Genomic DNA, 27,940 nt, shown 5'->3' with positions numbered 1-27,940 from the left:
ATCTTGGACTTCTTTAATCTCTCACACACACACAATATTACCAAAATTCATTCAAAAAACCACTAAATTTGCAGCAGAAGAAAGAATAAAGTGTGGTAAAACATGGATATTGACAACAAAAAAACAACTGCAAAGACAGTCTCATCTATGATTACGATATTGAGCAAGTTCATTGTTTACACGTAGAAGCAACTTCTGTGAGTTAGCCAGCCTCTTACCAAACTCACCTCTCATCAACTCCTGCTGTTGCTGTTGCTGCTGACTACTACTACTACTACTATTAGGATTTGATGATCCAAGAACCTTCTTCATCATCTCATCTAATTCTGCAACCCTTCTCTGTAAATTGGTTTTCTCACCCTGCAAAACCAAACATAAAAACAAGTTTTATTCATCATCATCTAAACTAAAAACTAAAAACTAACTAATAGCGATACCTTGAGCATTTCGTTCTGTGCCGTCACCAACTGCTCCCGCCCTTTCAGTTGCCCCATACTCATCTTAATAGCAAGCATATCTGCTTCTTTACAATGTATTTCCGAAATGCACCTGTCTCTTTCTTCATATAAATCATTCATTTCTCGCTTCAGTTTGCGGATCTCTTGCTCCTGATCCAATTGTTATATGTTCAATATATATGTATATTATATATATTCAATTTCCAGCAACATGGTGACTCTTGACTCACCATTGATGTGAACTCCAGTGCTTGCTGAGCAGCATCCTCGATAAATCTTTGAAGCTGCTTCTGGTTTATCAAGTTCTATATTGCACCAATACACATATTGCTTTGGTCATCATGATTAAGTAACTAAGCTTTCAAATGAATAGTGTTTAGGTGCAACTCAAAACTTACTGCATATTTAGTCATATCCAACTTCACGCCAAGTAGATCACGGATTACGTCATGTGTCATACTCTCTGCTGCCGCCAATTTAGTCCTTAGCATACATATCTGTAAACATAAGTTGCATCATTAGATTGCAATACAATGATGTTAAGCATTTGGTCCAAACTAGACATGCTAGTGTTTTTCTCATTTGACTTCTAAATTATCATAAACAGTAAAAATTCACCCAAAATAATGATAATAAGACAGATAAGTTTCTGGTCCTACTCTGTAAATTGCTGAAAGAGTTGAACTTGAAAGTGAGATTCTACTTCACTGACAGATATGCAAGTGTGTGTGTGTGTGTGAGTTCTTTAACGTTTTTCAGAAGAGAAAATATCTAATCATAGTAACCTCTTTCTGCCGACTTGATGCTAATGCTTCTTGCTCTTCTAGTCGAAGCTTGGCCAATGATAGTTCCTGATCTTTCTCTGTATTCATCTGCTGGAGTACATTCCCTATACATCTGAATGGTGAGCTAGAACCCCTTGCTCTCACCAAGCTCTTTTCTGTCTTGTCTGATGATGGTGCTTCAGACACGGACTTTGATGAATCTGTCTTCATCACACTAACCATTGCTTCCAACGACTTGTACTGTTATAACAAATTGGATTAGCTACTATGTATATGGAAAAAGTACAAGTGTCTTACAGAGAGCTGAAGTTGAAAATACGGGGCAGCAGCGAAAGCTGCAAAACACCATATTGATCACAAGAAAGATTTACTTTCCTATAATCCCTTTTCTCTTCCCCTCTTAATGAGCAAGTGGTTCATTTCACCCTATTCTAGTGAATTTGGAATTGACCTAACAGTTCAGATTTTAATCTTCAAAATCTTATGGCTGCCTGGACCTGTATGTACTTATCATGCTGTTTGGTTCACCTAAGGTATGTGACCTCACAGAATATGGTGGACCCAGTGAGCAGTTAATCTGTGAAATTCTATATATAGAGATAGACCACCTGTTCTTTTGATACCTGAGGCTCTTAGATAAGTGCTACGAGAAATTCAGTTACTTTTCGTACCTTCTGCTGATACTGGAAAGCTTGAGCTTCTGCATGGATTACAAGTTCTGATATGTACTCTTTACATTGCTTGATCTGCAAGACAATTCATACAACTCTTAGATGAGATCAGAATTGAATAATGCAAGTGAAAATGTTATGGTTGATTGGTTGTCAGATTAAGCTTTAATGTTCTAGTCTAGGTTTCACCTCGTTAGCTTGTTCTGCTCTTTCATCTTCAAGATCTTTTATTCGCACATGTACCTCCTGAAGTTCCCGGCACCTGTTATGCAGTTTCCTGAGATGCAAATAACCGTTAGCCAAATAAATACAGCAGGAGCTTTGAGATTTCAGATAAAGTTATGATTGTTCGGACCTTGAAATTTGATCCACAGATTGATCAACACTATTGTTATCAGAATCCCTGCTGTCTCTAAAGTTTTCAACAGTCGATAGTCTTTGATTCAGTGACTGGAGTTCCAGTTCTAGTGAATCTCTTATCCTGTGATGTCTCTCTAGCTCCTCTTCCATTTCGTTCACCTGAGAGAGATACAAGTAAGTTCTAGTGTAGGAGGGGAAGGGTGGAGGAAGAGGACAGAAAGGCAAAAAAAAGCCTAACAAATTCCTGAATGTTTCATATTACATTCGCAGAAACTAACCCTTTTCTCCAGTACATTTATGGTACAGTCAAGCTCCTCAACAGAATGTTCTAAAATCTTAACCTCCTCTTCCTTTTGTTCAGCATAAATTTTGTTTGTCTCTGACTCCTGGAAATTGGAAACAGACATAAGCAAACACAAGATTTCACAAAAACTGATTACCTGAAGAATTTTTCATGGCTGTTACCTGACGTGCCTCTACAGCAACAGCTTCATTTTCATCAGCAATGGCATAGGCCATCTCAAGCCTACCTTGCAAAGAACTAACTAGCTCACATAACTGGTCTCTCTCACTGGAAACCCTCTTCAAATCATCAGTAATGCCTTCTAGAGAAAAGAGGAACTGTTCTTGTGCTGAAGAAGTTGTACAATGAATTTCTTTTTCTAAAGATATGACAATTTCCTTTTGTTCTTCGAGTTGCTTTTCGGTTTCCGACTTTTTAAGGTATAGATCCTCTAAAAGACTTCTCAATTCAGCATTTTGGTATGACAGTGCATCCACAGTTTCTTCGGCATGTCGTAGACAAGATTTTGAGGCAGAAAGAGCTGTTTCAGTATCAGCTAAACAGCATTCAAGTTTTTCATATCCATCCAGCATGCTATCAAGCTGATTCGTTTTCATCTTTAGTTCATGCTGTACTTGGCTCAAGGCTGTGGATAACTTTTCAGCTTTATCTTTTATGTCTTTTCTTGTAGAGGCTGATTCCTGTAACAAGCTAAAATCGAAAAGTAAACCATTTAACAAAGTATTTCTCCGTTCCAATTCTTTCTTTAGTTTTAAGTTTTCGTCGATCAGGTCATCAGAGCTTGCACCTAACTCTCCTGTTTCGTTTCTTGCTGCCAGTGCACTATAATTCTCCTCTTCACCACCATCCACAGCATTACTGATCAAATGGTTTTGTCCAAACTGAAGAGTTTCAACGTGTTCCATAATTTCTTCTTGAAGTCTGGATGGCCAGTTCACCCCAAGTTGGAATTTGTTGATATATTCTCCAATATGGCATTGTTGTATGACAAGACATTCAAAACTTCTTTCCATAGTTTCAGCACAGATATCTTGCAATGAAGATCTTGATTTGCACATACTGTGGTGGATGTCTTGGACCATTGCCAAGGCATCAGCATATATTAAGTGGCACAAATCCTCAGCCTCCCTTTGAAGGTGCCCAAAAGAACCTTCAAGCATGGACACCGAATTTGCAAGCTCCACCAAACTGCAACGGCTCTCCTCCTCCAGAACTGCATGCTCTTCGTCTCTCAAACGCAAGTCAAATTTGAGTTGTTTTATTTCTTCAATTAAGCTTGCCTTCTCCACCATTGCCTCCTCTGCGGCTTGTTTCCATCTACCAGTTAACATTTTTGCTTCTTCATTTGCTTTCAATAGCGCATTCAACATATTATCAGCCTCATCCACGGTTGCACATGTCTCCTCAAACTTGCTAAAGAAGCTACTCGCTTTACAAGCTTTTTCTTCAGCAACAAACTGCAAATGCCAAAGAAAAGAAGAAAATTGATGATTTCACCTGTAATGTTAAACAATCAAAAGTGTACAATGTTACCTTCCTTGCAGTAAAGCAGCATGCTGCATCTTCCTGCATCTCCAAATCACAAGGCTGACGAGTGCTCGTCTCTGGGTTTTGAAGCTCATTAAGTACATCTTTAGAAGTATCTTTCTCATCAAGCTTTATACACCCAAGTGATTGCATGAATCCTATGCCTGCTTTAGAGTGATATCCATATTCTTTGTCCTTGAAGACTGCAGCCAATTGAACATCTAATTTGATGAAAGCTTCATAGGCCATGATGAATTGCTTTTTCAAAAACAAATGTGCCACACTGCCAGCACTCAAACTTATCACGTCTCTGTCTTGCTTCTCTGATTCTTGATTAAAAGAGTATTTTGAGCCTCTTTCAGACACAATGGCTTCAGTTACTCCCAAAGATACTTCACAGCAGTCCTCAACTAATATGTTTTCCTGCACATCTTCATCATCAGAAAGAATATAGCTCGAAGTAGAAGTATCAGTCTCACATCCTTCCAAGTCTTCAGATATGACTTGATCATGGATAGAGCTTAAATAAGCCTTCATGTTATCAAGTCTGTTATTAATTGAAACAAGTTCAGCTATTATCTGATGCAGAATTAACAACTGATTTTCTTGCATTTGATGTGTACAGGCTTCCTCTAATGAAGTTTCAACTCTCGGTACTTCAGCCATTTTGTTTGTTTCTTTGAACTCTACCAAGTCTTTCCTCATCTCACAAATTCCTTTCATGAAATCATTTGCCAAATCCTTGTATAGAGAAAAAGCATTGTAAACCTCGGCCTGAAAAGTCGATAGACACATTTCTGCATCAATTGAAGACATATTTAAAGCAATTTTAGTCTCCTCAAGTCCTTGCCTTGCCACTTCAACCTGATCTTCGATATCCATCAACTTTGAACTATTTGCATAAATGTTAATCTCAGAGTCATGTTTGCTTTCTATTGTAGATGTACCAAAGTTTGATCTGATCAAATCTGTCTGAAAATTGTCAGTTTGGAAAATCTTATTTTGGTCAGACAGCCCTTTCGCCTCCAACAAAGTTGGCTTAGCATTGTCTACTACTTCACAGATCTGATACTCCTTGGACATGAATTCGTTGTCTTGAAAATCTATCATATTGGTCTTATCATCCAACTTTGAACTTAATGGATAAGCCTCTTTGATTCTTGCATCATGTTCTGTATACTGAATTTCAGTCAAAGCTATTGTTGCACTCCTCAATGAACTCAATTTCTCCTGCATTTGTACTATTGTACTTTGAGCATCCACCAGGTTCTTTTCCAGTTGTAGAATTGTTTGTTCCTTCTCAAGACAAACTGTTGCAGCCTTCTTTGCATGTTCACCAACCCAAACATTATAGCTCGGAAATGAATGAGCAATACTTTCTATTTGCCCAGAGACATCTTTAAGAGATTTAGAACCATCCAACAGAAAGCTTGTCAGCTCTAAACTTGCCCTCTCCCAGTCACTGTGCAACTTATACACCTCATCCTCCTTGGCTGCTATAATTCTTCTTAGCTTCTTATTTTCTTCAGACATGGAACATAATCTTCTGTGATATTTCACTTGTAGAGAAGCCAATTCTTCCTGTAAATGAAGAATTGCATTGGTTGCTTCGTTCTCAACTTCCTCATGAACTAAATCAACTTGGTCCTTAAAAGATGAATGTGATATGTGATCGTCAAGATCATTAGGTAATCCTACATCCTCGAGCTCTTTAGTCATCTTGTCCAACCTGGCTTGTAAATCCATCATGCCATCTATGCTGTCACCATTAACTGATGGCAGATTTTGGTTTAGGAACCAGCCACTTTCTGAAATGTGGCTTTCATGATCAAGCATGGGAGGTGTTTGTGCTTTGTTGCTGTTGCTTAAGGTTTCCACCAGCCTATCATTCTCTTGGCGCACGTATTGTAGCTCTTCAACCAATCTAACCTGCTGAGATTTCATGGCATCCAACAAGGTTCTCGCATCCATTAGCTCTTCTACGATGTTGGTAGAGGGTGACCTGTTGGTCCTTATGAGACCCATGTTATCAAGTAGAGCTCCATCATTCACTTGATCAGAGACTTCCATCTCATTTCCTAAATCTATGCTCAACCTGGTTACCTACAAAAGAAGTACAACGTATTTATTGAAGCTATAGATAATTTGAATTGAGGAAAAGTCCATCCACAATATTAGCGGTTAGCATAAACCAAACCAACTCGGTATATCCCACTCAAAAGTAAGAGTTGGGGGGGAGGGGGGGTATGCAGACCTGTCCTCCATCCCAAAGGATAAAACGGTTTCCATGAAACTATGCAAGCATGTGAGCTAAAATTGGAAGGAGAATGAAAACTAGTAAATTGAAAAGAAAATAAAAGGAATTGATTGAGAAAAATGACATACGTTAAAGATAGAAAAGGAAGTAAAAGCACACAGCCCTTCCTACCCTATCTGCCAGCCCTCTAACCTTCCCCACCCTACCCTCACCAACTCTCTCAACCCGTTTAAGATAATACCGGTCCCTACACCTAGTCTGCTACCCTACTCTTCGTCTCCAAGAACTCCTATCAGAGGTCATGTTCTTGAAAAGGTCTAAGGTCGCCATGTTCATGCACAGCCATTCATCCCACACCCTCCTCGACTTGCTCCCCCTTAACTGTCATGCTTTCTACCCTCCTCACTGGTGCCGTCGTTGGTCTCCTACAAAACATGTCCTACCACAATCCACCCACTTATTAATGGTTAGCATGTGAGTGCTATAAAAGCAAAGTGAAGTCCTTCGGGGGTTGAAGAAATGGTATTTTAAGGGATGTCTACGGATATCTAGGACAGATATAACAGAAGCATAAGGACATTGATGAGATACTAGAAAAAAGGGTGGATGAAGCTTTGACATGCTTTTAGAGACTAGTGTGACAAAATAATCCCACTGACATTCATATGGAAAGTTTTACAGGAAGAAACTAGACCTGCTATGCTTTATAGATCTGAATGATGAGCCACCAAGAGAAAACATGCACATAAAATTGGTGTAATGGTAAAGTGGATGTGTACAACCACTTATGCATGTGTAGGTGTTGAGAAACCGTCACCCTACTTCAATTACAGAAGATATTCCTCTTGGGATGTCCAACAAGAATTTCTAATGGCATAGCGCATGGAGATTTAAATGATGAATATATGTTGCAGGGCTTGACCTAAATGGCTGAGCATGGAGAGATGCTATTGAACTTTCTAAGTGTCAGGCTGGGTTAACATAATTTCTAACGGCTCTCATGTTAGCATACCCAACTAGTACGAAATGAGAAGCTTGTTGAGAGGGACGGAACATGCAACTTGAACACGTTCATGGATTCTTGGGACTCTGGCTCTTGGCAATCCCACAGCAACTTGATCTCAGAAATGTTACTAACCAAAAGGCCACTAAATTAAGATGATTCAACAAAAAAGCAGCAATATAAGAAATTTCAGACATAAAAATGAACTTTGATGTTATAACTGTGAACTTAAAAACAAGTATGTGCTAAAACTGGAATATCAAGAAACGTTCAGAGTTTTAGATCTTTCAGCTTCTTGAAGGGAAGTAGGATCCACAAAATTCATCTCAACAAAACCCCACTTCAAATGAAAGTAAATATTATTAGGCTTACAGGATATACTGCTGTTTGGCTGTAGGTCATGTATTTGAGCAGTTCGCTTTTCAAGTCATCAACCTTCCTGCAAACATAGAATATATTTGAAGCTTAACCACAAGTCACAAATCATGGTGTATTCACTAAATTCTGAATCAACAGAACCTGAAACTGGAAGTTAGTAAATAACCACAAATTGAAATTGCCGCCATAAACTGGATGAAAGTGCAATTACATGTGGAGATGTTAGAGAAGGCTATAAGTTAACTTCTTTCAAACGCACCTAATCAGTTTAGAGTTGGCGCACTTGTACTCCTCTAACTCCATTGCAGATTTGCCATCCTGCATCAAGGGAACCTTGGCATTTAGTCTAGAGCAGATGTCCCAAGAGGCCAAAACTAACCTTAACAATCAGATGATGCACCACAAACCTCATATTCTCTTTGAGTTGGAAAATTTTGCTCTACATAGCTTTCTTCAACCTCAAGTGTTTTTAGAAGCTTTGCATAGCAAGAAAAAATGTGTCAAGAGTTTTTTCTCAGCCGTAAATAATTTAAGAAATCATAGTGCACCTGATCATGTAATGCTAAGACTTCAGTTAGCAATGCTTCACGCTCACCGCGTTCGTAGCAATTTTGGAAGCTGGCAGCAATCGGAAGTGGTGTTTAGAATGGTGCAAATAGAAAACTTTGAGGTATTAGAGCTGATTTATGAGCAGTACAATGAAATCTTTTTAGGATATAGGGCTTAGGAAAGCTTCTTAAGAAGACCAAATTCGATGATGCAAACCTTGTAACTTCAGGATTTCTATCACTCCTAGCTTGCAGCTGTTGAATTTCTCCCATTAAAGCATTATTTTCATCCATGAGATAACTGTCGCTAGAGATTATTCCATTTGCAAGCAATTCCAAACGTTTTATTTTTTCCTCGCGAAATCTTAGCAACATTTTAGTACACTGAACATCTTCTGTTGGAAGAGCCTGCAGTAGGATCAGACCATAAATCCATTTGTCTCCATTGTCAACATCAGCAATAACATCATGGAGAATAATGACACAATTATAATTAATATTACTAATAAGAGACAGTAAAATAAAATGCAATAATCAAAAGCATCATAACATACAAGTCGGTTTTTCTGTTTGGATGGAGACTGTATGGCCCTAAAACCTGTCTCTGCCAACTTTTCTCCACTGGACTCATTAAGTAAAGTAGCTCCGAAGTTCTTTATCTGTCACAAAAATTAGCACATGACTACATAGAGCATTGTGCTCAAAAGTATAACATCTTTTAGTTACTGCTGACAGTTACCTTCCTTTTCTGGTCATTTAGGACATTACTTGCATCGGATATATTTTCCCCTGAAAGGTCTTCTCTTTCAAAAAATCTACCTAAACTAGGCTGGAAAGTTGGTCCAACTTGAAGAGGTTTTGAAATTTTTTGATGCTTAATCAATAAGGACATTTGTTCCTGTCATATGAATAATATACCTCATGTCAAATGCCTTAAATATCCAAAGATGACAAATTTGGGTCTGCTTTTTGTTATATACCTTTAACATTTGAATTTGTTGCTGCAGTGCTGTCACATCGCCTGATGCGTCTTCATTTACTTTTGCCTAAGGAAATAGAAGAAATTCAGGCAACAGTATTGTGTATTGTGTATTGAGGATTTAGATTGGAAGATATATAAGACTTCAGTGTTCATACATCATTCTGAATAAGCTTGGCACGCTGAGCAAATTTCAAGGTACTTAATGTCTCATTTGCAGCACTGCATATAAATATGTTATAATTACAATATACACAGACAAAACGCAAAAACAGAAATTAGTGCAAAATTCACACAAAAATATACGAACCGAATACTGACCACATTGAGGGGCTGACATTTGCTATAATTGTCGTTTTTGAGTTTCCACCAAGTGAATCCTGCATCCAGATAGAAAGAAAGTAGTGTAATTGTACATGTGAGAGACCTACCAAAGAGAATATCATATAGGATTATGGTATGACAATGTGCATTCACACTTTAAGCTGCTGACCTGAAGGAGAAATGTAAGTCTTGAGTCCCTGTAAGGTACATGTCTATGTTTCCCATGTGCAACATCCACCAGAGACATTATTACCAGACTACAACCACAAAAGCAATGTTTAGAAGCTTGTCCCAAACACATGAGCATACATTTTATGCCTCCATTTATATGTTCAACGTGTGAAAGCCATGCCTCTGTCAGTAGATCATGCATTATTTCAAATTAATATATGCATGTATGATGCAAGTTAAATATTTTTGTCAAGGAAGAGCTCCTCCAAAGCAATTCAAGAAATAGTTGATAAGCAGAAAGAGAAGGATCCAGATGCATGCAACAAAAACAAGGCAACAGACACGGGACTGGTCATGTGCTCGAACTATCAATTACTGAAGCTAGGTTGAATTATAAAATTTATGTACTAACCTAGTGAACAGCTGACTCCAGCCTGTTACTGGATATAGCCTAAAGCTGCGATTCTGGAGTACTATATTTTATTGAAGACAACTGTTTCTTATATTTTATTGAAGAAAGAGAAAGAGAGATGATACAAGAACAAAATAATTTACAAAAATGACAGAATAAACTCTGATCTATAAAGGAAAAGTATATACTACCGAATCTCCATCAAATTTTTTATGATTTGATTTCCAATCCGTCAACATTCCCCCTCAAGCTTGACTATAGATGTTGATGAGTCCAAGCTTGCATAAAATAAAATCAAATACTCGTTCAGATAATCCCTTTGTAAGACACTGTGAATGTCAGCTAATTGTTGGTTACTGGTAAAAAAGTCAATATTGATAACTCCTCCATCAATATTCTCGTTAATAAAGTGGCAGTCCATTTCTACATGCTTCGTTCAGTCATAATGTATGGGGTTGTGAGTTATCTTGACGGTGGATTGGTTGTCATAGTAAAGTTGATAGCGGACTTTGTATTTAATCTTTAATTTCTCCCAGAAAACGTTTTATTCAAATTTTCACACTCCATGGGCCATGGCTTTGTAGCAAGCTTTATGGGTTTGTAGTAAGCTTCTGCACTGCTTCTTGCAACAACATTTTGATTCTAGTTTCACCATGTCACAAAGTTCACACATGCTAAAGTACAATACCCATATGTGGATCTTCCGTCATCAATTGATACAGCCTAGTCAGCATCTGTAAATACCTCAAGCTTCTGCTTATTTGTTCTCTTGAGAAATAACCGTCTTCCTGGAGATTGCTTTGTTGGTAATTTAGTGAATCATATGATCATTTTGTGTAATTGTATTCACAAGAGAATAGAAGGGGTTGATATTTAAACTATAATACTGGTTGGGAGGTGCGGAAGTGCGCACTTCTATAAGCTAGTTAGAACCTCGAGTCACTGGATGTCACAATATGACGGGGTCAAGGGGTCGTGCCACCTTGCAGGGTACGAAGCGCGGCTCCCCTAGCGGTGGTCAAAAACGGTAATCACTAATTGTCACTAAGAAGAAATGTTCATAAGCTTTGTGCTTTCTAAAATTTCTAAGGGTGGGTATTTTTGAAAAAGCTAAGTTTGAGTCTAGTTCAGAAATACGCTTTCTGAAATGACTAAAATCTAGACACTTCAGAAGACATGTTCAAAAATTTTGCTTGGTTCAGAAAGCTACATGCTTTCTGAAATTTCGAAGTCTGAAAAGTTCAGAATGCAATTCACCTTCTTTACTTTGTTCAGAAGGCAAAGTTCAGAAAGCTTCACTTCTGAAGGGCAAAAACTCAAATGGTCATACTTGGATTCAAAAGGTATTTCACCTTGTGAACTTTTAGTGCAGATACCATTTTGTAACCGCCCAATAATTGCTCCATTACTACGCCTTTTTATAGGTGCATTCGTTCTCGACTTTAATTGAGATTGTCCTCGAGCGAATCAAGTGATCCCCAGACCCCATATTAGGGTCGAAATATTGCTTATGGGAAGCAAGCTCTAAACAATCTCGATATTTGTCCTGACTAAACCAGCTTTCTAACATGCTTTAGGTAATATGTGAACATAGTATCTATTTAGATACGCTCAAATGACCCCTTCTCACAATGAGAATGTACATAACCCTATTCCGGTTTGGTCTGGTATGAAATGAAGTTATAATCATAGAATAGACTCAAACTCAAGATCCTATACACAGATCAGATACCTTGAGAGGGATTGAGAATATATTGACTTACTAGACTCACCTTAAAAGCAATGCCAGGTCTAAAGATAGATACGTTTCCCTACTAATTACCGATATCTCACTTTGTCGACTGGATCTCCATTGAACATTTTTGTAACATCCCTGAATTCAATTGGGCTTTTCTTAAGTATATAATATTTATATACAACAAATGCAACAAATAAACTCACAGACCCTCCTCACCTTTGGTGAGGATTGAACCTTTCTGCTAAAATACAAAGATACTTCTTTTTGCTAGTTTCTTTTAGATACAAAGATACCCATTTTTGCTTCTAGTTTCCTTTAAGATACAAAGATACCCCATTTTGCTTCTAGCAAATTCAATACCCTAAAGTATCTTAGCAACCCAATATCTTTTGACCTCAAATTTCCTTTGCCATCATCTCTTTGATCAGACTTATTTCCCCAAGATTATTTTCGGTGGAATGACGTCATCAACGTACACAATCAAGATTGTCACTTTTCCTTTTCCTGAGTGATTAATGAACAGAGTATGGTAGTTTGGCTTTGTATATATCGAAGACCCTTGACTACCTTTAGAAATCTATTGAACAAACGTGATGAGATTGTTTGAGGGCATAAAGTGACTTGATGAGTTAGCAAACAAGTTAGCCTCAGAAGTTTCTTCAAATCATGGAGGTTGACTCATATAGGCCAACGTGGGACAGTGAATTTTGTCCATCCTATCTCCCATGTACCAAACGCAGTCTTAGAATGCATTTTTACATCTAGGCTATATAATGCCTAACCTAGGTTTGCTGCTAGAGCGAGTAAGACCAATGACAGGCGATTCTCTTCTCAGAAATCATGGTCCATTTTCCGATTCTTCACTATTGTGCACTCTAACTCGCTCCAAACCTCGAGATCGTCTAAGCGTATCGATGACTTTTCGTTTTCTTCAATAGTTCATGTTAGAAAGCTTACAATTCAAATCACGGAATTCAACTAATTTCTTAGTTCTTATTTCTCTAGTTATGTTCTCACGGAGTTGTGAGTAATCAACTTATCTTCTTCTAGTGGGTTCATCACACATTAGCCAATTTATAGACTTTTGTACAGAAAAATTGTTTTTGTACAAGAATTTATGGGTTTTGGTCTATCATTTTAGCCTTCAACCGGTGCTTCTTGGACAGCAGACAATGGACATAGTTTAAACTTACATATTGTTTTAATTAATAGTGGGTTCATCATTTTCATATCGCTTTAAATTAGTTTCTTTTTTTGTTTAGCCTTGACATTTTAAATTTATAAACCACCCAAGCATTTTCTATCAACCAAAGTGTTGTTGAAAAAGATTGAAGTTTACATTAGTTCATGTGTTCTTGCAATTCTTGCATTTTGTGTTCTTGATAATTGAGTCTAGGGCAGTAACTAGTAACAAAGTTTTGAAAGTCATGAACTTCAATGACAATAGAAGCATGGAAAGGCGGTCAATGTTCAAAAGCATACATGACTACAACTACTACTACTACTACATCCGATTGGGGTTCAAAATGCATCAATGAGATATGGTCATATGGCTTGACTTATTTAAGTTGATGTTTTGATGTTAAAAATATATATTTTTGTTGAATACATATAATATGTTAACGGGTTTCTTCTTGTTTTTCCATTAAGCTTTGTATGGATTAAGCTAAACTATTGTTAGTTTGGTATGAAGACTAAATTGCTTGCATCATATAAATGACAATTTTACCCTTACTGCTTGTTTTTTGTATTTTTCATTTAACACATGCTATTGTTTGAACCAATTGTGGTTTACAAGAAGTCAGTTAAAATCAAATAATAGCAATTCAATTAAAATCAATTTTGTTCTTGTTTGAACCAATTTTTGTTTGCAACAATTCAAGCAAGATCAAATATTAGCAATTCAATCAAAATCTCAATACTAAACTTGTAATTTCAGAGAAAATATGTTGTTATACTCATTGAAAAGCAATAGGGGTATTTATACAGCTTAGAGACCTAACTAGAATCCCATAATTTAAAGGTTTGATAACATACAAGGAAACTTACCAAACTATAGAAATATCTACCAAATATGTTACAAAAGGAAAAATAATCCCAAGAAATCACATATTATATTCATTGTATCAATTCCACACTCCCGCTCAAGTTGGTGCATATATATCATACATGCCCAACTTGTCTATAAGACGATCGAATGCCGGTCTAAATAGTCCTTTGGTTAATATATATGGTGTTTGCTCTTTGGAAGGGATGAATGCAATGCAGATAGTCCCATTGTCCAACTTTTCCCTTATGAAATGTCGGTCCGCTTCAATGTGTTTTGTCCTGTCATGTTGGACTGGATTTTGTGAGATGCTAATGGCTGCTTAATCATCACAAAACAACTTCATAGGTAGCTCAACCTTTAAACGTAAGTCAGCAAAGACCCTTTTGATCCAGATTATTTCACATATGCCATCTGCCATTGATCTGAATTCAGTTTCTACACTGCTTCTCGATACAACACTTTGTTTCTTGCTTCTCCACGTGACAAGATTTCCCCATACATAAGTACAATATCCTGATGTAGATCTTCTGCTCATGTTTGGGTCTGCCCAACTTGCATCAATGAATGCTTCAATGGTTTGGTTGTCTTTTTTTTATAGAGTAGTCCTTTGCCTGGACGACTCTTTAAATATCTAATAATTTTGTGGACAGCTTCTTCATGTTCTTCATAAGAACAATGCATAAATTGGCTCACAATGCTAACTGCAAAAGCAATGTCAGGCCGTGTATGTGATAAGTAAATCAACCTTCCAACTAACCGTTGGTATTGATGAATATTAACCTGCTTCCAATTAGTAATGCCATCCAACCTTTTGTTGGGGTCAATTGGAGTATCTATTGGTCGGCATGCACTCATTCCAGTATCTTGTAGAAGATCCAGAACATATCTCCTTTGTGACAATACAATCCCCTTACTTGACCTTGCAACTTCCATACCTAGAAAGTATTTCATTTCTCCAAGGTCCTTTACTGCAAACTCTTTAGCAAGTCGATCCTTCATTCTTTCCATCTCCTCATGATCATTACCTGTGACGAGTATGTCATCTACATAAACTATTAAGGTTGTAATTTTACCTTTTGAGGAAAATCGAGTGAATAGAGTATGATCAAATTGAGCCTGTTTGTATCCGTGACTTTTAACTACTTGAGTGAAACGTGCAAACCATGCCCTTGGGGATTACTTGAGCCCATACAAAGCTTTCTCTAATTTGCACACTTTTGCGCCAAAGTTACTTTCAAACCCACGTGGTGGCAACATATAAACTTCTTCTTCTAGTTTGTCGTTCAAGAAGGCATTTTTCACATCAAATTGCCTAATTGGCCAATCAAGATTTGTTGCTATTGAAAGTAGAATCCTTATGGTATTTAACTTTGCAACTGGAGCAAAAAAATTTGTATAACAATGCCATAGGTTTATGTGAAACCTTTGGCTACTAGCCTTGCTTTATATTTTTCAACGGCTCCATCAGCATTAAACTTTGGAGTAAATACCCACTTATAACCAACTGTGGATGTACTTTCGGAAGATCTTCAACATGCCACATCTGATTCTTCTCAAGAGCACTCAATTCCTCTAGAACAGCCTTTTGCCACTCTGGACTGTTAAGGGCTTCCTGTATAGTGTTAGGAATTTGAACTTTGGACACATTTGAAGTGAAAGCAGAGTATTTTGGTGAGAGTTTTGAGCCAAACATGTAATTGGGCATAAGATATTTAACACATGTACGTTTTTCTTTTCTCAAGGCTATTGGAACATTCAGGTCACATGACTTACCAAGAGATGGTTCCTTCCTCAGTTCGGAATCAGAAGCTGAGATTGTGTTGAACTCTTTGTTTGGAAGAAATCTTCGCTTATACACTTTTCCGAACTGTTTTTTTTCTTTTTCACTACAATCCTCTTGAGTAACTTGTGGAGGTTCGAATGATACTTCTGTTTCTTCAGGAAGAATATTATGTTCACTTTCTCGATCTAGTGGTGGTTCTATTGGAACATCTACATTTTCCTCGTGTTTAAAGATTGGACAATCTTTGGGATTTGAGTCAAATGCAGATGGCTCAAATGTAGTTGGAAATACTAGATCCGGAAAATTTAAGTCTTCTTTTTTATTCTCCACCTGAAGACGAGATTTAAAGAAAGGAATATATTCAAACAACTTAACATCCATGGTAACAAACATTTTTCCCGTGTTTGGATGAAAACATTTAAATATGTGGTGTGATTCCTACAAAAACAAATTTGAAGGCTTTGTGGTCTAATTTCTCAAGGTTGATATTGGTGTTCTTAATAAACACAGTACAACCAAAAACTTTTAAAGGCATGGAACAAAATAATCATGACTTTAGAAAAGAACTTTCTAAAACAGATATGGGTGTTTGAAACTTTAAAGCTTTAGACGGCATTCGGTTCATCAAATATGTAGCATGCAGAAGAGCATCTCCCCATAAATATTTTGGTATTTCAGTTGAAAATAGTAAAGCCCAGGTGATTTCAAGCACATGCCTGTTTTTTTCTTTTGGCTATGCCATTTTGTGGTGGAGTATCTACGCATGAGCTTTGTTGAACTATGCCTTGAGCATCTAAAAAATTCCCTAGAGTTTTAGTAAAATATTCCTTACCATCGTCACTTCTAAGAATTTGAATCTTAGTGCCAAACTGAGTTAGAATCATGTTATAGATTTTTTTGAAAACATGTTCAACTTCTGATTTTTCTTTTATGCAAATAGACCCAACAAACCCTTGTATGATCATCTATGAAGGTAATAAACCATCTATTCCCATGACACGTAGTGACCTTAGAAGGACCCCTATGTCACTATGTATCAAAGCAAAACGCATGGATGGTTTATATGGTTGTAGATGATACGTACTTTTGTGTAGTTTTGTTAAGGCACAAATCTCACATTGAAAGGATGAGGGATTTTTATTACCAAATGGCATAGGAAACAAATGTTTTAAACAAAAGAAACTTGGATGTCCAAGCCTAAAGTGCCATAAATAAATCTCATTATTACTCAAATCAGATGTGGTGAAGAAGCAAGAAGTCTTCTTATTAGAGTGGATTCCCTCATCTAGTATGTAGAGTCCACTACATTCATCAACACGTCGAATCATCCTCCCCGAGTCCAGGTCCTGAAAAATGCAAATGGAAGGAAAGAACAAAGCACGACAATTGAGGTCAGCAGCGAGTTTATGAACCGAGATGAAATTACAAGGGAGTTTTGGAACATGTAGGACATTAGAAAGAATGAAGTCCGATGATATCTTTATATCACCAACTCCTGCTATTGTAGAAAAAGTGCCACCAGCAATTCACACTTTTCTATTTCGTGCACACGGCTTATAAGAATTGAAGAGATTCGAACAAGAAGTCATGTGATCAGATGCCCCTGAATCAATGATCCAGGTTGATGTATTTTGTAAGCACATATGAGTAGATGAATAGTTAGACGAAGGGGTGTTTTTACCAGATTGCACATAGGCACAGGATGGGTCAGCAAAAGAGGACATAGGTTTGGTTTTAAGTAATTTTAGGAGCTGCTCCATTTGATCCTTTGTGAATTGAGACTGTCMTGGTTGGATTTGAGTGTCTTGAGTCGTTTCAACTGTGGTGTGTAGGGTTCTTTCAGACTTACTCTTCCAGCCGATAGGCTTGCCATGAAGCTTCCAACACTTGCCTCGAGTGTGCCAAAACCTCTTACAATGGTCACAATAAGGTTTCTTTTCTGTATCACCCCGTTGTTCTATGCCACGGACAAGTAGGGTTGTCTCCGACATCAATAGGTTGGATCCCATTCGTCATTACTTTTCTTCAGCTTTCTTCAAGTCTTACTTTTGAAAAAACTTCTTGGATGGATGGAAGAGGCTTTCGGCCAAGAATTCTTCCTTTAACTTCATTGGGACTTGGGTGAACACCAGCCAGAAACATGAACACACGGTCATTCTCCTCTTTCTTCTTCTGCCGAGTACAATCTGCAAAACTCTCCCACACATCATCATGGCATTGATCCAATTCGTGCCATAATGTTGCCATCTCATTATAGTAAGAGGTAACATCACGGTTATCTTGTTTGGCTTGCCACAAATGTGTTTTAATTTCAAAGATCTGGGAAGAATTCTCCATTCTGAATATGTCGCTCAAGTAGAGTCCCACACTTTCTTGGCAGTTTTCATGAACATATGTGGCTTAGCAATGGACATGTCCATTGAATTGAGTAGCCACGTAGTTACTAAAAAATTCTCAGAACATCATTTCTGGTATCCTGGATCAGATGAGACCGGTTTTGAAGTTTCACCGGTCAGGAAGCCCAACTTACCTCGACCATCAATGGCGAGTTTCACAGATTGTGACCATTCCATATAGTTTTTCCCATTCAAACGATGCACAATGATTTGCATCGGTGATTGAGAGTAGTCAACTACTAGTGTTGATCGATTTGTAGATGTGACGGTGGAGTTTGATTCAGACTCCGGCATGTTGAACCTCGATTATTGGTTCTGATTATTAACAGCAAATAAGTTGTTAAAACATATACCTTTGTAGCTCTGATACCATGTAATTTCAGAGAAAATATGTTGTTATTCTCTTTGAAAAACAATAGGGATATTTATACAGCTTAAAGACCTAACTAGAATCCCATAATTTAAGGGATTTAATAACATACAAGGAAACTTACCAAACTATACAAATATCTACCAAATTTGTTACAAAAGGAAAAATAATCCCGAGAAATCAGGGATTATATTCATTGTATCAATTCCACATATTAGCTTAGCATATTCACCATCCGTTTACATAAAATAAAATTAAAATAGAAACAAAGCATAAGATTGGAATTGGATAGTCGGTTACAGCCAACCCTCTTTCAAATCACCATACCAATTTCTCCTCCATTTTCCACTAATCGAATAGTTCACCTGATGATATGCAAATCAAGTTCTAGTGGTGGGAAGTGGCAAACTGTCATCCATGGTGGAAACTATCATATCTCTGGTGGGAATGGGGAAGTGATTCTCGTTGGTGGGAGCATAGAGGGAAGGGTTATTTTGAAAGATGGGAGAAGTGTTTTAAGAGGGGTAGAATTTGGAAAATGTTGGCTTTAAGGGATTAAGCTCACCCTCATGGTCCGAGCAAATAAGCCAACATAATAAGCCAACAGTTGAGTGAACAAGCCACTCCCAAACTGTCATGGATGCCTTATCCAATAAGCCATACATGCCATAACCCATTGAGCCATTACTACAAACCGCTCCTCTTGGACCACTCTACCATCACTAGTAACTACTATATCAAATCACGATCTAACCACTATATTAGATTTTGATCATTCTAACAACATAGTTTGAGAGTAGAGGATAAATTACTAGAGTGTGCAACTGAGCATGAGGCACAGTGAGACTCAAAAGTAAATGTGGAAATTATAGGATGCATTTAGAAGTGTACACATATGCTTAATTTGTTCCATATCTAATGATAGAAAGGTGTGGTTGTTAAGGCACTAATGTTAGTTTACATGTGTTAAATAATCCTTTCTTTCATCGAGCACGAAGGAGTCTGGTTAGTCGTTTTCTGTTAAGTTCCTAGCAAGTAGTTGAAGAGTGATCATATTGTCGACAATGTTCATACGAGTGCCTTTCACCTTTCCGGGTTGGTCGAGGATCAAGTTTAGACTTGCTATATGACGAAGGACCAAGTCTAGAAGCAAGAGCAGAACTCTACAGTGGTTGGGAATTGTGAATCTCTGAGGCAGTAAGCATCTTGGTTTAAAAATGTGCTCTGATGCATGATGCGCTCCGAGGCACCGGAGGTAACACATCAGAGGGGCTAATGCGAAGCGATTCCATGATGCTCTGATGCGGTCGCATCACCTATGCATCACAAGATGCGTGCATCAGCGCATCATGTATGTTTCATGTTTGGGCTCCTTTTTCATTCTTTAGAGGTTTTTAGTTAGGCTTTTTGTAGACATGGTCTATGTGAAATTCAATTGTGCCTTACAACGTCGATATAAAAAAGAGGGAAGTGGTGATCCTATCATTCTAGAAGACATAGATGAAAGTAATGAGTGGTTGGTGGGGACATTGGGGAGGATGGACAATGATGATGAAGATGATGATTTGGTGTTTATTGATGATGATCTTACGTGGGATGACGTAGGTAGAGCTTTCGGGGCGTATGAGACTCCTCATTTCACTAGAGTATCAAGAGGGAGAGTAAATGATGATGGGTCGGGTCCATCAAGAACGAAGTGCTAGAGGAAAAGGACATGCTCTTTAGGATGAAGATGATGAAGTTGACGTGGAAGCAGATATTGGAGGGTTTGATAATGATGAGGGAGATGAACCCCTGTTGGGGTTTGATGATGTTGATCTTGGGGAGTATTAGTTGGTCACTTGGTCATTTAGTTTAGGGATTGGGGACTATTAGACATTTACTTGYGTTCTTCATGGTAGTAGTTTGTGTGTTNTGYTATTCCGATTCACGAACTTTTTAAGATTCTAATGCCACTTTTTGAACTACTTTATGTTATAAATGAAGTATTTTGATAGGTAAGTATTTTTAAGGTAGAAATTGATATGTAGAATTATAAGTATTTTTTGAATATCGGGCGCATCACACATCGGCTTCCAGGACCCTTACCGCCTCGAACTGCATCGTGCTTTTTTGAAACCAAGGTAAGCATTACCCAATGACACGCTTCTTCACGACAAACTTCAAAAAAGACCTTGGTATCTGGTAACGGCAAACGACCGACCAAACGTCCTCACAATTCATCAAGGTTGTTGCCCGACCCAGTAATGAACTCAAAGACTCGTTCTTTTTTAAAATTCTTTTTTTTTCTGTTTTATATTACAACTAATGCACAGAGGTGTGGTTTTGAGATATAGGTCGAGTTCCTGCCACAAGTCTTGTATGAGAAATACCGGGTGACAATACGATTACCTTGTTTTATTTCTTTGAATTCGGTGTTCATTCAAATATCTAAGACGCATTACCAAGACACGAGTACGTACACCAAGCTGCATCTGAAACTTCCTAGGCTGTTTTGAAGAACATATATATGTGGTTGATTCTGAGATCCATTGAGCTAATAAGCCAAGCAAGAGCAATAGAGCTCTCAGCTTGTCATTCCTTAGAGTTCAGACCTATGATGGGAGGGGCAGGAGTCAGAAAGGTAGCCCATGATGGAGTCGAGCTTGCCACCACCATAAATGAAGATTTTCACAGTATGTCATTGTGGGTAGTTTATGCGTTCTGGCTTGTGTATGTGATTTGTAGAGCCACTTAAATGATGTTCAAGGTCAAGAGCCCCATTTGTTTGAGAGGGGGCTTCTTTACTTGTGGCCATTTTCAAGAAACAAAAGCAAGTAGGATTCTTTTCTTTTCTTTAAGAAGCCGAAGGTTGATTGTCTATAAAAAAAGACAAATGCAAACTCAGTTGCTTATTTCTCGGCAGCATAACCAAGAACGTCGAAAGCTGGACGAGAATGTCACAAGCTCACAACAGAACCAAGAATAGTCGACAACACGTACAGATAGCGATAAGAGCGGCTGCAGTGACGAGGACAAACGAAGTTGAGACGGCAACGAATGTTGGAGATGGTGACCAAGCAGTGACGGCAACGGCGAAGAGTGGTTGTCGTACCTTGGTAATGGCAAGGAGGGGCTTCATCGAGGTACACATTTATAGTACAAGAGCAAAATAATTTACATAATTGACAGAATAAAATCTAATATAAATGAGGAAGGGATATACCATTCATCTCAAATCTTTTATGATTTGATTTACAATCTTTCAACAATAGGATATATTAAGCAACGTTAAACGTCATAGTTATTAAAAGCGTGCATGAGGCGCACCTAGGCTGTGAGACTTATAAGGCTCAAGGTCTTGGGCTTTTTTAAAGTCGAGGCTAGGCGTATTCACGAGGTTCACTAAGGCCCTACACCTTGGCTGAGGTGCCTTCTGGGCCTACACGTGCCTTATAAATAGTTATTACATACCTATTCAAACCCTAATATTAAATAAGTTTTTCATCTTCTTATCTCTTAGAGTTATTAAATAGATGAAATAAGTAAAACCCAAATATATTAAATACTCAATTGGCCGGTTCTTACAACTTCAAGCCTCTTTCTCTATAAATACCCAAACCTTAAAACTTCTTCCTCATGGGACACGCTTTAAACCCTTCTCCCTTCTGCCTCTATCAAAGTACTGTTGGTTGCTGCACTGGAGGCATGTACTTGCAACATATTTGAATTGTGTGTAACTGTGTGTGTGTATACACTTTCCTATAAGATGTGCCTCACATTCCTGACACCTGCGCCTTATGCCAGGCCCGGGGACCCCTTTACACCAAAGTGCACCTTGAGCCTTTAACAACTTTGGTTAACGTCCTATCTAAATGAGTGATCTCTGTCACCAGGAAATATTTTCATCCTGTAAGTGCAGACCTATAGGTCTTAATTCAAAATATCCTGAAATTTGGTGATTATGCCAAGAATTTGCTTTAGTATCCCTCTAGTTTACACACTCCCGATATTCACAATGTCACCTAGAGGAGAAATTCAGTTCATTTACTCGACTAAGATCCTTCAAGCGGCCAAAAGATATCAAGCAATGTTAGCTGCAGCAGGCATGCCACAAATTGGACCCATATAGAAGATCTTGAGTGTTTAATTAAGTACATAAAATGATGCCATTCATTACCAAAAGCAGTAGATGTGGAGTGTTGGCTAAAAGGACAAATTTGATCACCTACCCAAGAGTTGATAGCGATTTGTTTATATAGGATGCCTCCTTCAAACGTTCTCCTGCTCCAGAACTTCTCTGCCTAAATGACAATTTTAATATTTGGAGAGTTAAAACCATGAGATAGAAGTCAAATGCATGAGATGGTTTAACTTACAGAGGTCTCTAGAGTATGCTACTACTGAAAAATAACTAAAAGGAATGTGGATTTGTATGTGTACATGAATGACATTTATTATCCAGAGAACACCAGGTTCTTTTTGGGACGGAAAACTACCTTTCAGAACCAGCCAGATCTACCAAATTTAACCTTCCAAATCTAAGGTGCGTCGTTGAATCCTTTTCCCAACGACTTTCAACAACACATGTGAAAACACTATGTGATCTGCTGCTCTCACTGTTCATATCTGTTCCAGCAACTTTCCTATTTGCAGCACCCTGTAGAAGTAGACTGATTAAATAGCCGGCGGGCATACAACTGTTGAACTAATCATAGAAAAGTGTTAGCAAAATGTGCAGTTTCACTATATTGACACACCTGCAACAAAAGCTTGAGGACTTCATCGACAGTTTTGACATTATATTCTGTAAGATTTTCAACATATACTCCTTCCTTCAAATCTTCTCTGAGCTATAAAACGAAGAAATCATGTGTAATCTCCAAAGAGACAATGAGGAAGGGAAGCTGACCTTAATGCACTAGCATGAATAAATGAACTTATACTCACTTGGAGATTAGTGGATGAAGGCTCCAGGAGATCTGTGATCTGCTCATTGTATATCTCCAAAAAGGAACATTTGCAACTATATTCTAGTCGTTCATCCCTTCTGTTCTCCTCCTCCTGCAAATAATCTCACGGTGCAATTAGGCATCAAAAAGATTTGAGTGTGTTATAGAATCTAGTCATACATAGTACAATCTATCTCACCAATTTAATCCTCATGAATAAATATTCAAAAAGACGTGGTGTTATCCCACAGTCATCGACAAGCTTGCCATCCAGTTGACTTATCTCACCCATCATTGTGTATGTTTTGCCACTACCAGTCTGAACACGTGAAAAGACAAGAATCAGTCAAATCCAACCTCATACTACATCAAAACAATATAACAGCGCAAGTTTATTAAAGCCATACCTGACCATAAGCAAACATGCAACTATTATAGCCGGACATGCAATTATCAACCATGGGCAATCCAGCAACCCTGAAGAGCTTTTCCTGAGATATAATATCACCACAAAAGCACCACCAATTTGTATTAAGAAAACATAACTATTTTTCTTTGGTAATTGTAATAAGTCATATATGCAAGCAAAAACTAAATTATAGTACCTGTGATATCATCTCACAGACAATGTGATCGAATGTAAATCTGACTTCAGGGTGGCCAAGCCACACTAAAGTCTGTAAACTCTCCTGCTTCAAGCACCTACCAAATCCTTGGGCCATCTTCTCCATATTACTTAACGGTCTCATCCGTATTAAGACCTGTATATTAAACTTTCAGCTCATGGAACCATCCACAGCAAAGCCATCAAACCATAAGCAATAGTCTCTTTCAAAGTGATTTCTGAGAATTCCTTTTCTTATCCTGAAGCCCTTGCAATTCCATTCTAACTCTTTTAAGAGTACATAATCAAATGCATATTGATTGAAAACAATGTGACAAGGAAGAGGTTTATCCCTACATTTCTTTCTAAGTAACCTTTTGGATTTTGTGTTCAGGAGAAAAATTGGTGATATGAGAGTTGAAATACAAATCACATGATTGAAACTGCGTGGTTGTTTTGCCATTTATTGTTTACCCTCAAATGGAAATTTTTCCCAGCAAGTTGAAGTCAAATTTCCTTTCTGGAAGTAAGTTACTGTTCTAAAATACTTGTTCGCAAATATTAGCGCTCCTTTATACCAAGAATGCGGATATAATATCTGGCAACTCAAGTTCTTTCTCAAACTATGAAGCTTATATACCAAGCAGATATACCATCTCAAGTGAATGCATTATAAAATCGTTACATGTCATTCAAGAGGGGCATCTGTATCACAAAAAACTTTCATGGATGTGGTGTCGTAGAATCATAGTGTCCGCTTTTCTAAGGTTTCATACATATTTTAGATAAAGTTTACTTCAAGTAGGGTATAAGAGGTATAATGTAATTGACCTGAACATTGTGATCGTTCCAAAAGGAAGGATCCTCGACAAGCTCAAAATGCGGAACTTCAGTAGGCGGCGGTTCACAGCTTACATTTGAAATCCTTCTCGAAACCCTAGAACTGCTCCCGGCCCTTTCTCCTGTACTTAGAAGAGCCCTTGGCCCGGTACAAGCCCCCAATTGACCAGCATAAGTGGTCCTCCTAGCTGGTGTACTATGCGCCGAATCATATTTCCTCCGATTAGAAGTAGAACCAGCTTCTAGAGATTTATCCCTAAATCCATTATGGATGAGAACCTCTTGAAAAAATTCCTTGGAGAATTGTGATGGATCTGGTATGGCAATCAACGGAGTTCTTGAAAGAGGAATATCTACTGGATTCGTCAGTGTCTTCTCGAACTGATTCTCGTTTCCGTCAGCTTGACTGTTCTTCGAACCATCTTTCGCCATTTTCAAATAGGAAGAAAAAACCTCGATTTGCTTCAAAACTAATGTGGTTGGAGAATTTAGTAACGAGGATTCACACTGGTGACCATGATTGAATAATTAATCGCCATGAAAGGAAATCTCAGCAAATATAGAAAGTTTCCTGACAGAGAATCCAGATGAAAAAGCTGAAAGCGGGACGATGATAAAAGAAAATAGAACCGCCCGTTTTCAAATTAAACAGTGGCTGGGTTTAAACTTTTCACTTTTAGCCCTTTAAAGTATTTTAATTGCAAAATAGACCCCCTATCATCATAAATGCCGAGCAGATCCGGAAATCTATTGGTGGCAACCCAATCTCACTATAAAAATATTTTATAATAAAGCAAAATTTCCAAAATATCAAACTACTTTTTATAAAAAAAAATTATTATAGCATTGTACTTTAAGTTTTTTTTATTACAGTAATGTATTTTTAAATTATTTTTTATTAGAATATTGTACTTTGAAAATTTTACTCATTATAGCATTGACTAACCTTTTGATTTAAATTTACTTATTATAGCAGGTTTCTATGTCACCTCGTTGTCCACGTAGTTTATCCACATATACTATAGTGATGTGAGTTTCTTATTACAACATTGTACCTTTAAAACTATTTTATTATAGCATCTACTAGTTCTTATTAAACAATGTACTTTTAAATTTAATATTTAGATATTTTACATGTTATTTAATAAATATATTGTTTTTCGAAAAAAGAAAACAAGAATTGTTCATTTTTTACCAAAAAAAAAATATTATCTTTTAAAGAATATATTATATTTATTCAAAAGCTTTTACTTAATGTATAAATAAATTAAATTAATTAGATTTTTTTGAATTATTTATTAATATAACAATATTAAAAAATTGTAGAACACAATTCATTTCGTTAACATTTTAGATAGAACTTTAAAAGATATATATTTTTTGAACAACATAAAATAAGAAGCGTTACCTTTTTTACAAACAAAATATATATCTTGAAAATAATTTAGCATATTTATTTAAGAAATATTTTACTCTAGAATATTTAATTTGCATGCAACTTAATAAGAAAAAGTCAAAAAAATTAAATGTTTTTTAAAATCATAGCAAATGAAAAATGAAAATCACTAATAATAACTTGAAATAGGTTTTTATTTTTATTTTAATTAAGTCATCAAAATAATATGTCATCTACATCACCTCATTAAAGTCACAAAAGCAAAAAAGTCAATGGGTTAACCGGTTTAAAAGGTAACAGGTTACTCATTGCTATAATGGGTATATTTTTTAAAGTACGATGCCTTAATAAAAAATAATTTGAAAGTACATTGTTGTAATAAAAAAAAACAAAAGTAGAATGTTATAATAAGAAAACTTATGAAAGTAGGTGTTATTTCATGTATTTAACTCTTTATAATATTAATATGGATTCATAAAAATGACCTATGTTTGAGTTTAGATTGTAATTTTTTTTCTAAATATATAAAAAATCCAAATTTAGGTTAAAACTAAGGTCCCGTTTAGTCATATTCATATAAATCAAACACACCAATGCTTTCAAATTCATTCCAATCTGAATCCCTTCATGAAATCCAAATCCCTCAAAAACAATCCTGCAAACCAAACGGACCCTAAAAGATTTTGACATTTGTGAGACATGAACCTGGGTTTTTGTACAAAGCAAACAACATTTATCAACTATGTCATTAAAAACTTACACGAAAGCTTCAGCTTCAAAATCAATACAGCGGCACCTAACAAAACAATACAGTAACACATTTTAGAAACGCAGTTTTTCTCTTTACATCGAAACCATGAAGCGACAGCTTGTGCCACCGTATGATCCCATACAAGTGTTGGTTTGAATGGAAAATACCAAGTTTGTTTAATTAGGTTTTTGTTGATGTATTACATAAAAAAATAGTGTGTATATAATAATATTATCTGAAAAGAAAGGAGATGATGATGATGACGACGATGACGACGACATTTGTAGTGGGAGTGGAGCGTAATTGATGCATAAAAAAGAAACAATATCATTAAAAAGCAATGATTTGTAAATTGGAATAAAGGAATTTGTTTTGAACAAGAAATGAAAAGTTACAAACACTGTTTTAAACCTCTAAGTTTACGTTTGTTTTAATAATCTTCATTGTATGCGACCATGTATAGTTTTAGTTTTCGAACTGTGTCAGTTAAACTTACAAACAACCAATAGTTAAAACAAAGTAAAGAAAACACAAGAAAACAGTTTGAAAGGATAATTTTTAAGACATTTGTAGAGATGTTTTTCATAAATATCATTATATTATCACTAGAAGGGTACTCGTGCAATGCAGCGAGATAAATCTTAATTTTAATATTTTATTTTATTGTTTATCTCAGTCAATGTTATAATATGATCTTATATGATTTTGAAAAAGCAATGATGTTTTTATTTTTTAATAAAATGTAAATTTGAAGATATCATAAAATTTTGACAAAAATATATCGATTTTAGTATCAAATTAACTATTTAAATTTCATCTTTTTTTGTGTAAATTTTCAATTCAATTTTCTTTATTATAATTTAATTTAGATTCAATAACGAAGTACTTTATATTTGGTTTAATA

The 27,940-nt window shown here is 36.8% G+C and overlaps 1 protein-coding gene across 1 annotated transcript; it reads right to left on the bottom strand.

Moving 5' to 3' along the window:
* Positions 1-28: 28 nt before the first annotated feature.
* On the bottom strand, positions 29-25,321 carry LOC112527545 (kinesin-like protein KIN-12E). The gene is made up of 30 exons (XM_025138247.1): positions 24,881-25,321; positions 24,051-24,206; positions 23,853-23,936; positions 23,645-23,764; positions 23,444-23,557; positions 23,254-23,346; positions 22,993-23,153; positions 22,726-22,797; positions 9,764-9,851; positions 9,592-9,650; positions 9,429-9,492; positions 9,272-9,337; positions 9,031-9,189; positions 8,846-8,950; positions 8,467-8,699; positions 8,292-8,361; positions 8,151-8,219; positions 8,003-8,061; positions 7,738-7,804; positions 4,112-6,208; positions 2,740-4,035; positions 2,553-2,660; positions 2,270-2,433; positions 2,104-2,191; positions 1,915-1,989; positions 1,244-1,483; positions 857-955; positions 689-763; positions 438-608; positions 29-360 (listed from the first exon to the last, which is right to left on the bottom strand). Exons 1-30 carry the CDS (start codon positions 25,319-25,321, stop codon positions 142-144), a joined length of 6,912 nt encoding a protein of 2,303 aa, XP_024994015.1. The 3' UTR covers positions 29-141.
* Positions 25,322-27,940: the final 2,619 nt, after the last annotated feature.

Source organism: Cynara cardunculus (genome assembly GCF_001531365.2).
Source record: "Cynara cardunculus var. scolymus isolate 2C chromosome LG 15, CcrdV1, whole genome shotgun sequence".
Taxonomy (NCBI): domain Eukaryota; kingdom Viridiplantae; phylum Streptophyta; class Magnoliopsida; order Asterales; family Asteraceae; genus Cynara; species Cynara cardunculus.
Note: the sequence above shows the minus strand (reverse complement) of the source record. Positions and strands in the feature narration are given on the sequence as shown.

Excerpts from the sequence above, each read along its gene's own strand:
- LOC112527545 (XM_025138247.1), bottom strand. The coding sequence starts at position 25,321 with ATGGCGAAAGATGGTTCGAAGAACAGTCAAGCTGACGGAAACGAGAAT. Across the intron at positions 9,651-9,763 it reads GACTTACATTTCTCCTTCAG|GATTCACTTGGTGGAAACTC; the intron begins GTCAGCAGCTTA and ends ATCTGGATGCAG. Across the intron at positions 956-1,243 it reads CATCAAGTCGGCAGAAAGAG|ATATGTATGCTAAGGACTAA; the intron begins GTTACTATGATT and ends TTATGTTTACAG.